The sequence below is a fragment of the Lichenostomus cassidix genome, chromosome Z (genome assembly GCF_008360975.1).
Source record: "Lichenostomus cassidix isolate B80296 chromosome Z, HeHo_3.0, whole genome shotgun sequence".
Taxonomy (NCBI): domain Eukaryota; kingdom Metazoa; phylum Chordata; class Aves; order Passeriformes; family Meliphagidae; genus Lichenostomus; species Lichenostomus cassidix.
In genome coordinates, this window is record NC_139511.1 from 7,100,554 (window position 1) to 7,110,387 (window position 9,834).

General features: G+C 41.5%; 1 protein-coding gene across 1 annotated transcript; it reads right to left on the minus strand.

Annotated features, from left to right (window-relative positions):
• Window positions 1-4,925: 4,925 nt before the first annotated feature.
• SRP19 (signal recognition particle 19) lies at window positions 4,926-9,648 on the minus strand. Its single transcript, XM_085043503.1, has 5 exons — window positions 9,538-9,648; window positions 8,352-8,427; window positions 7,315-7,386; window positions 6,218-6,329; window positions 4,926-5,253 (listed from the first exon to the last, which is right to left on the minus strand). The coding sequence occupies exons 1-5, from the start codon at window positions 9,579-9,581 to the stop codon at window positions 5,120-5,122; spliced, it is 438 nt and encodes a 145-aa protein (XP_084899629.1). The 5' UTR covers window positions 9,582-9,648; the 3' UTR covers window positions 4,926-5,119.
• Between the last annotated feature and the right edge of the window lie 186 nt (window positions 9,649-9,834).

Sequence of the window (9,834 nt, forward strand, 5' to 3'; positions counted from 1 at the left end):
AGACTGTCAGTTTCTTTCCATCTCCCTTACAGAGCCACTATGGCATATTCTATTGCCTCATCCTTTAGCAAAGGCAGCTCATTTGGTGGCTATTTCACCAGATCTGACCTGTACCTCACATGCAGCTGCACATGTTCAGCCCAAACACCTGACATCATAAATACAGCTTGGTCAGCACAAACTGCAGGACCGAAATTCTCCTTGCCTTCCTTATCCCAGCTGGAACATCAAAAGTTTCTTCACTGTGTGATGCATCAACATAGTCTTATTTTCTGATTTGACGACTCAGCTTAATGACTCATGGGAAATTACTGGCTTTGAAACCTTTGCTGTCAACCAAATGGCTCAACAGGCTCAAAATTTACGAAGCAATGATGAAGAGAGTATTTGTACTAAGGGGTATTTACTTGGTATTATCAAATAATTAACAATAATTAGATAATTAATTATTTATGAATTCTAATTAATGATCTTTTTATCTAGTGGAAAAGAACCCCTTTGAAAAGGGTATCCCTTATCCCAAGAGAGAAAATAACCCCATGAAAGGCAGTCTGTAACAGAAAAAAGTTGAATAACTGGTGTCCAGGGACAGAACACGTGGGAATTGGTTAAAGCTGTTCCAGAGGAATTTCAGACTTGATATTGGGAAGCATTTCTTTACCAGGAGGGTGCTCAGACCCTGGAACAGGCTTTCTAGATAGGGTGGTTGATGCTCCAAGCCTGGCAGTGTTAGGAGGCATTTGGACCACACCCCTAATACTGTGCTTAAACTGTCGGTCAGGCCTGAAGTTGGGCAGTTGGGTTGGATGATCATTTTAAGTCCCTTCCAAATGAAATTGTATGTTCCATTCCATTCCATTCAATTTCATTCCATTCCATATGCATAGCTCCAGTTACATCTGCAGCTCTGGAGAAGAAATGGGGGCCACACCATCTCTCGCTCTCAAGTAGAGCGCACAGAAATATTCCGTATCTATGGGTATTTGCTGGTATATGCTGCCTCAAAAGAGAGTTCCAGCTAAAAGGCTTATTAAACACACACAAGGAACAGGATGTACACAAAGGCAAGTTTTCTAAGACCAGCTGTTTTTCACAGAGCTGGTTTTTGATTTAATTTACTTCATGGCTGAAGACTGACAACTACATATGGTCACACATAATTGTCACTTTCCAAGTTAAAACACATCTCAAAATAATTTTTTGAAGCTCCCTCTCTTTACATTAAGAATTGAGTAATTATGGTTGTGATTCTGCTATAGCAGCTACATGCTATAAATCTGAAAGATTAAACCTATTCAGCACAATAGTACTAAACCTATTCAGCATGATAGTGCTGAATTCTCGTTTTTAGTCATACTGTAATTGATTGCCTGTGTCTTCAGACCTCCCTGATGCTCAGTGTCAACACTGCCATCCATTCCTGACACAGAAGTTGTTATAAGGATTGTTATAACAATTTTGAGCTCATATGTCCATTTCAAATGTTTAATCTTTGTTCAGGTACCAGAAAACTGTATAGGGAAATAACAAGCATGTACTTTTGAAGAGCTAGACTGGTTTCTTCTGAAGAGACACTAGCTCAATATCCATATTCCTCCTGTCCTAGATTCTGAGTAAATCCCACTCATGGATTCACGCCTTCGTTTGTTACTATTGCCACCTACAGGGAACCACGGACCACAGTGTATTTTTAGTAATGATGATGCATAAGCAAATCCTCACAGAAAACTATAAAGGCAAAGCAGATGAAATAAAAGAACATCCATTATCACCCCGTTTCCCCCTCAAAAATAAAATACTAATTAAAGCATTTTATTCATAGCATTGAGACCAGAAGCTGCAGTATTTCTGTACTTTTACAGAAGCATTCTCTCCACTCCCAGTCCCACAATGGTCCATAAGATTCTGCCTGTTCCCAGAAATGAGGCATGATTAGTTAACTGAGGAAGAACTGAGGTGGTCTTGACCTTGACTTGCTTGTTTTTAATCCTGTAAGGAACCCAGTTTATTAAAATGAGTCAATACAGGACTGAAAGTCTGGTTTATAAACTTTGTCAAGAAAAGGGGAATTGTGTTTTTGTGCTGCCTCATTTAGGAAAAAATATTGCTCACATATACTTAGTCTAAAGCCAGAATACATAAAAAGCAGAACAGTCCCATTTAAAGATGGGAGGATAAGTAGACAGGAGTTCAGGAACTCAGTCTCCAACTTCCTAATGGTAGTGGTCATCTGATTTCCTGGCAGGGCTTTAAAAAGTCAGCTTTTCCCAAAATACCCACAGAGCTTTCTTTGTTAGTTTGACTAATCTACAGTTTTATATATTTGATTACCTTTTAATCTCAATATTACCCTTTTCAGAATTCTTTCTTAGTCTTTCCTTGTAAGATCCTAAGACTTTAAAATAGCTTTACTATTTTGGGTTCTTTGATTGGGAAAGTTTGATAAGCAATGCTGCTAAGATTCTTTCTCACACACAGATAGGTCAGACCACTTCTGGAGGTATTTAATTTCAGACCACAGTAAATAATATCCCACAAAGCTTAACCTTCACTTTTTTCAGTTGGCTGCAGTCTAAAGCTCTGATTTACAATAGTTAAGCATAATGTGATCATAACTTGGGTGGAGTCATCCTCCTTCACTTACCCACCATGAAGCTGAGTTCCCTTGTACCAACCAGTTTTCACAGAGCTCTCACTTTATTTAAAGTTTCGGAAAAATTATTCAGCACTCAGCAAAAGCCAGGAACATTTTGAGCCCAACAATCTGCGGACAATTAATGGTCTTCTATATAGTAAGTGTGTCTTCCACTCTCAATATTTTTCCCTATGCTGTAAATAACTGTAGCACTTTCCTAACTCTGTTATAGAGTGGATGTGACTTAATAACCTCTAATGGTGCCCAGTTGTTTTCTGTTACAAAACAACCTTTTCATCCAGCATCTGTTTCCACATCTAGTACTCCGCAGCATTCCATCAGCTTGCAGGGATACCATTTAACTTCTGAAAATTTGGGCCAGACACTCTAAAGACAGCTGGTATAAACTGTTACATCGGCAGGAAAAAAAACAACCCTGAAGACATTTGAATATGACCATGGTCAATTACAGACTTAGAACACAGGACTTCCTCTCCTAAACATTTCTGTTTTAGGAAGTCTGCATACTGCTCACACTGACAGGCAAGAATTCTCTCTAGTAGTGAGAAGGGAGCAGGAGGGATGTGTGTGTGTGCACAAAGAGTGCTTTCCTGCAGAATCCAACGCCACTCTGGAATGAGTCATGAGGCAACATGGGCAGGGGCTTTTCCTGGCTGTGTTTGAGGGGTGGACTTGAGCATGGACAGAGTCACAGAGGTTATCCATGCATGTGAAACGTGCAGTGTGGTTAAGCCAAGCAACTAAAGCCTCTCTGGTATGGAGGATGATGGCTGAAATGTCAGTGTGAGGGGGAATGGCAGTTTGAGTCTATCATGGTGCCAAAATCCACCAAGGCAAGTGCCATGTGCCACAGTGAGGGGATCAACCACTGGATGGCTGGAAACACCCTGTGCACCACAGCACTGTCTGGAACACTCAAAAGCAGGTCTTATGGTGACACAATACACCAGAAATAATCGACTCAGACAACTGAACTTGTTTCCAAAGCAACTTCATAGAGACTTGGGCCAAAGAGCATGGCACTGAGTGGGAGTATCGTATTTCCGGTGATGCACCAGCCTCTGGAAAGATCAATTGATTAAATGGATGGTAAAAGACCACACCGAGAGCAGTGGGTGGTGGGACCTTCACTAATGTACACTAAATGTGCTCTGGGGTGCACATTTAGCAAAGGCCACCTGGTTGGTCAACTCCCAGTGATCGCCACTGGGTTTGGGGCTCTGACCCTGACCCCCTTTTGATCACACATTAACAAAGAATGAACTGTGATGGAATCAGATGAGAACAGTGGTGATGGATTCAGAATTGGTTTCCACATGCAACAGTCCAACACCACACACCTCCCTTCCTGCCTGGAAAACAGCTCTGAGGGATGGAGCCCAAGGTCATGGACTTGGTGAACACAATGGGCTTTTATAGGGATGGTCCATAATTTAAGGGAATGTTATCTGTGTGTGTATACACACTGAGAGAGCAAAGTGATGGTGTTCTGGGAAATGGGATCTAGCATTACAGAAATTATATGGAATAAGCGGTGCCTACTGTCCTGATTTCCAGGACTTTTCAGTGCCTCACGCTGTACCAGTAAGGTGTGGCAAGAAGCCACGACAGGTGACCCAAGATGGCCAAAGGGATATTCCTTATCATAGATTAGCATGTCCAGTATAAAAACAAAGGGTATTTGGCCAGGAGGGGCTGATCAGTGCTGGGAATGGGCTGGGCATCAGTCAGCAGGTGGTAATTGTAATGTGCATCAGTTGTTTTGATTCTCCCCACCCCTTAAAAATTTTAATGATAATGATATTTAATTATAATCACTGTAATTTGCATTATTGAATTTTATTTAATTTGAATTATTAAATTGTTCTTACCTACACCCACAATCTTATTATTTTCTCATTATCCTCTACATCCCATCTAGGGTGGGAAGTAACAGAAGGGCTGGATGGTACTTAGTTGCCAGCTGGGGTTAAACCACAACAACCAGGTTTCTCAAAGTCCCATCTGGCCTGGGCTTGAACACTTCCAGGAAGGGGGCAACCACAACTTTTCTGGGCAAACTGTGCCTCACTACCCTCACAGTGAAGAATTTCTTCCTAATACGGAATAGCACAGAGTTAAGACAATTGCTTCACTATCATAAATAACTGGTTTACTAAGGCAGATTTAAAAAGCTGCGTATTTCTTTTGGAAAGAATAATTCTCCCACCCACCCCATTTGCTTATGTTCTTCCACTTTAAAAGTGGGTGCTAACCTCAGACTTGCAGGTTATGTGTGAAAAGAGATTTATTGTTACACAGATGCAAGGCAGTTACATGCATTCCAGTTCCGAGAAAAGCAGGCAGTTCTATTCAGCTTCACCTCTTCACTTCTTGCTTGTATCTTCCCTTCAAAGTCGCAGCAAGGTGTCCATCTGCACTTAAGTACAACTATGCGATATAACGACGATTCCAGAAGTCAGCTTACTTCTTTTTCTTCCCTTTACCTTTCTTGCCTCCCTCTCCTTGCTGAAGGCTTTGATCACTGCCTCCCATTTTTTGAGTTCTTGTTTTCAGTTTGGGAATGGTTTCTGCAGCATACAGCATCACTGATTTACCTAAAATACAGGGAGAGATCAAAGCATGCCTACTGTGTTAGGAATAGATACAAAGCCTAGGAGATCTGCTTCCTTCCCCTCTATAGCAAGGAACTTGTGAAAAACTCTTGAGAGAAAAAACCCCAAAAGTGCAGGACTGATAAATGTCACAGCAGATTGGAAAAGCCACATAACCTGACAATCTCCAAAGTGTCTACACCCTTCCTGCTGCTCTTTACCTTCACCTCTTACTAGTCCAAAACACTTGGGAGAGGATGATAGGGCAAAAGCTACATGCATTTTTAGAAAGGCACCGCTGCCTTTCAGCAGGAATCTGGTTTCCAGTCATCTCCCTCTGACTGTCAGCACTCTTATGCTACTGTATACTCAGCACTCTTGCTCTTTCCTTAGGATATATCGTTTCCCTTTTACATATGGATTCATCTTCAGAAAAAATGCAAAAGACTAACTTGTTTGTTATTCAAGATGAGTAATTCCTATTGATCATTTAAGGGCAGCTGCTTCATTGTTAATTTATGAAAATGGCCAGCAGAAAACCCATCTGAACTCTTGAACACTGAAGTATTGTGTTTTACCAATCTGATGCCCAGATGATGCATGTATCCTAACAAAACGGTGGAGTTTAGCAATTTAAGCACTAAACACTCTGCTTTAGATGTCAACAAAACAGAAAGCCAAAACTGAATAGAAGCTTTTTTCAACACAGCAATCACACGTTCTCCACAAGCCCCTCCAATGACCCTGCTGCAGAAACAGCAGGATCAAAGGCAGCTGCATTTTACAAACTGTACTCAATGCTCACACTGTAAGTTGAGTTCGTTGACCTATACAGGTGACGAGATTTAATTAACACTGTGGGATTTATAATAGTTAGAAGTAAAAAAACAGGCTGCTAACATAAAATAAACTAAGTCTTTCTGGTTTATTAACAGGTGAAGTGCCTAAACCAAGGTGGTCTACTCACGTGTTGGAAACTGAGGTAAACATGGGTTGCCATCATCTTGTTTGAGCTGGATTCGTACTCTTCCTCGGTACTGCACATCTCTGTTCCACTCTCTGGGATACATCTTGTTTTTCTGTCATGCAAAATGAGAAACATATTATACCGTGCATTGGAAGACACAACTGTTTCAGAAGCACCGCTGAAAACAGCTCCTGGTACTGAGTAATTTTGTGAGTAAACTGCTACAGGGACTGTTTTACATCCCCAGTGGGCTGGAATCACAGGGACACGGTTTTGTTTTATCTCCACTGCTACACACCCTTCTTGACATCTAGGGATATCAAGTGATAGGTCTCTGTCACTGGTTTTGGCTAATTATAGCATTCATTCATGATGAAACATCACAGGTTTCTTAGTAGAGCTGGTGTGCACTGTCCAGCTACTTCTGAAAAGCTAAGTAATTTTTTACCAGGCTTTGGGTACCAGTCACACTTCTGGATGACGATCTACAGTCTTCTTAGAAAAACCAATGCTGTTCTAAATTAATAATTAATTCTAAATTAATAACTACTTCAGGAAATGACCTGAGAAGTTACCTCTCTAGAAATCCAGACTCGCTCCCTAAGGAAGAAGTAACCAACAAACTATTTTAAAAAAATGCACTGCTAATTAAAAGCTAACATTGTCTGGCTGAAACATAACTCCAAAGGACTATCAAGATTCCAGCTATTCCTATGCAGACTCATTGCAAAGGTAATCACCTTTCACTAAAAACATTGCTTTTCAAAAGCTTAATTTGCAGAGTTGTAGCTTGCAAAAATAGCTTTTATTCTGATACACTTTTAAGCACCCAGGGCAGTCTTCTAAGAAGGATGGTAAAACAGAAGGAATCTTTTTATAACCTTAAAAGTGATATCGTCTGAGAGATCTGAGGTATTCCTGACTTTTTATCAGTTTTCTGACATTTACTACATGATTATGATCAATTATCATTCAATGCAAGCAAGAGTAATAACAAAACTTCTCAACTGCAAGTTGTAAGAAAAGATATAATGAAAGGACAAAGACCCAAAACAAATTTGGGGTTTTTTTTGTATGTGGGGACTTTTTTCAATTACCTCTAATAGCACATTGAATCCTACTGCTGCACATACATCTTGGATTTCTGTAGATGTAGGATTTTCAACAGCCTGTTGAAACAATATGTTAAAATTAATTAGCATTCAACCACAACTTGCCTAAACAAAAATAGTTACCAGTTTCCCACCCTAGACTCTGTAACTAGGAAAAGCTGATGGGGAAAGAGAAGGTAATGTCAAATCTAGTGCAGAAGTCATCTGTCAGTGCTGCTGTGGTCTAGAAAACATTAAAAAAATGGAAGAGCTAAGACATCAGAAAACAGGAAACAGACGAGACAGAATTCATTAGGACAGGGGAGCAAGTTGAAGAATTGTTTACAAAAAGTAACTGAAATCAATGAACAGTTATTGTATGTAAAGGGATTACCAAAAACTGTGAATCGGCAACAGCAAACTAATAGCAAGGACTGAGGGAGGAAAAACCAGAAAATTTCTAGCCACAGGGCAGTAGATTCCTCCCATAGGTAGACCTTTGATTAGCAAGTCGCAATCACGAAAGATTTTGTTTTTAACTGTCATCAGAAAAGGCCCAAACCTAAGCAGCAAGGAAAGTCCTTTATATGCCCAGAACTGCTTGTTCAAATTACCACAAAGCACTGAGATGATGAAAAACTACAGATTCAAAGCAACAATAAGTACCATGTCTATGTGTCATATGCACAGGACACAGAATATAGGCCCCTATAGTCAGTCACCAAAACTCAGTAATTAGTTAGCTTTTCTGCACTGCTCTCAAATTCTGCAAACTTGTGTACAAAGCTGAGTCCATCACGTGCCTCACTACTTCACCTTCTTGTCCAAAGTGCTGCTCACATGAAAGCAAACACTTCAGCTCAAGGCTCTTCTATTAAATTCACATGCTGGCATTCGATTACCTTCAAATACTCTGTAATTTCCAGTTACTGAGTTACCTGCCATGGGGGAATGGAAAGACCAGAGAGATGTATTTTCCAGTTCTCTACACACTTCTACATAGCAAAACAAAATGTCATATTTCCCTGCCACCCATGAATTACCTTGTCTATAGGTATTCTCCTTCCTTCTGCTATTGTCTTCTTGTTATTCAAATAAGCTGGATAAATGCAGATGAATCTAAGAAGAGAGAACAGTGAGTTTACGTAAGTTGTATCAACTCCTTAATGCTTATGCAGTATTTTCCTAATAAAAAATTAATGTCATGGCTACAACACAGAAGTTCCCACAGCAGCTTAGAATAACCGTTTATTTTCCTCAGACTGCTTAGCAAGATGGTGCAAAATCCCACTTTGAGTTGCCATGGACACTGCATGACACCACTTTTGGGGGCACTGTTTGTTCATGGGGTGGCACTACCCATTCTGAGGAAAAAAAAAAAAAGGAGGCTGAAATAGAACCTTTTTGACCTATTTCTTACAACCTCAAAACCTGAAAGTGAACACATGTATTTCCCTCAGAACAATTAAAGAAAACTTCCTGAAAAAGTCTTAGTACACTAATAGCTAACAAAGTTCTGTGTTTGCTTTGGGTTTTTTTAATTCACACACATATCAACCCAGATTTGGGTACGTTTATAAAAGCTACTGAAAAACTGCACTGAGAAACTTGCTGAAGATTTTTCGGTAGATTTAAAACTGCCAAGCACATACAGGGGATTAGCATGATAGAACCTCAATTATACTTATTACACAATTAAACTCAACTAGCTGAGACCAAACAGAGGTGGAAAAAGGTTTGCATAACAAAGCATAAGAAAATAAGGACAGTGAGCAAAACATATGGTGCATTCAGATTTCAGTGAGCTGAGTGACAAGAAAATGGCAAGGATCCCGTTCTGTGCTGCCTCTAAAACCAGCGCAAATCACCTCAACTCCTACTATTTTCTCCTTTTCCTGTCCACGTTTGCTTACTCTCCAGTTTGCTACTACCGTCTTTAAGAGCAGACTTATTCTGGCTCTGCACGGGAATTCCAGTCTCCTTACTGACATCCCAAGCGGACAAATGCCACCACCACCCCTTGTTTCCATAGGGATTGCAATCACCGCCATCCCTTGTTCACGGGGATTTAATTTCAACCACCACCACCCTTCCCCCGCCCTTCCTCCACAGGGATTCCAACCACCACTCCTTGCTCTGCTCGCGTTGTCTTTATCGCCAGCCCCGAATGACACGTACACAAACGAGCCCACGAAGGACTCGACCCCAAACAAGCCGTGCTCACGGTACCTCTCCTTGTCGGCCGGGGACGCGGCGCCGGCGGCGGCGGCCATGGCGACATCACCTCCCCTCCCAGCCCCGCGCCGCAGAGGCGGACAGGCCACGCCTTTTGCCACCCGATACGGGATTCTATGGGTCATCGGGGCTGTCTGTCAACATCCAAAGCCTATGAGAAGGCGCAACGTCCTGCCGCCGGGGCAGTGCGCGCGACTTCCGCCCGGCTGAGGGAGCGGGGGCTGGGAATGGCGGCGGGGAGGGCTCGGTGGTTCCGGGGATGTGCGGAAATGCCGTGACACACTCCCGGGA

Excerpts from the sequence above, each read along its gene's own strand:
- SRP19 (XM_085043503.1), bottom strand. The coding sequence starts at position 9,581 with ATGGCCGCCGCCGCCGGCGCCGCGTCCCCGGCCGACAAGGAGAG. Across the intron at positions 7,387-8,351 it reads GGAGAATACCTATAGACAAG|GCTGTTGAAAATCCTACATC; the intron begins GTAATTCATGGG and ends TTGTTTCAACAG. Across the intron at positions 6,330-7,314 it reads GATTCAATGTGCTATTAGAG|AAAAACAAGATGTATCCCAG; the intron begins GTAATTGAAAAA and ends TTTGCATGACAG.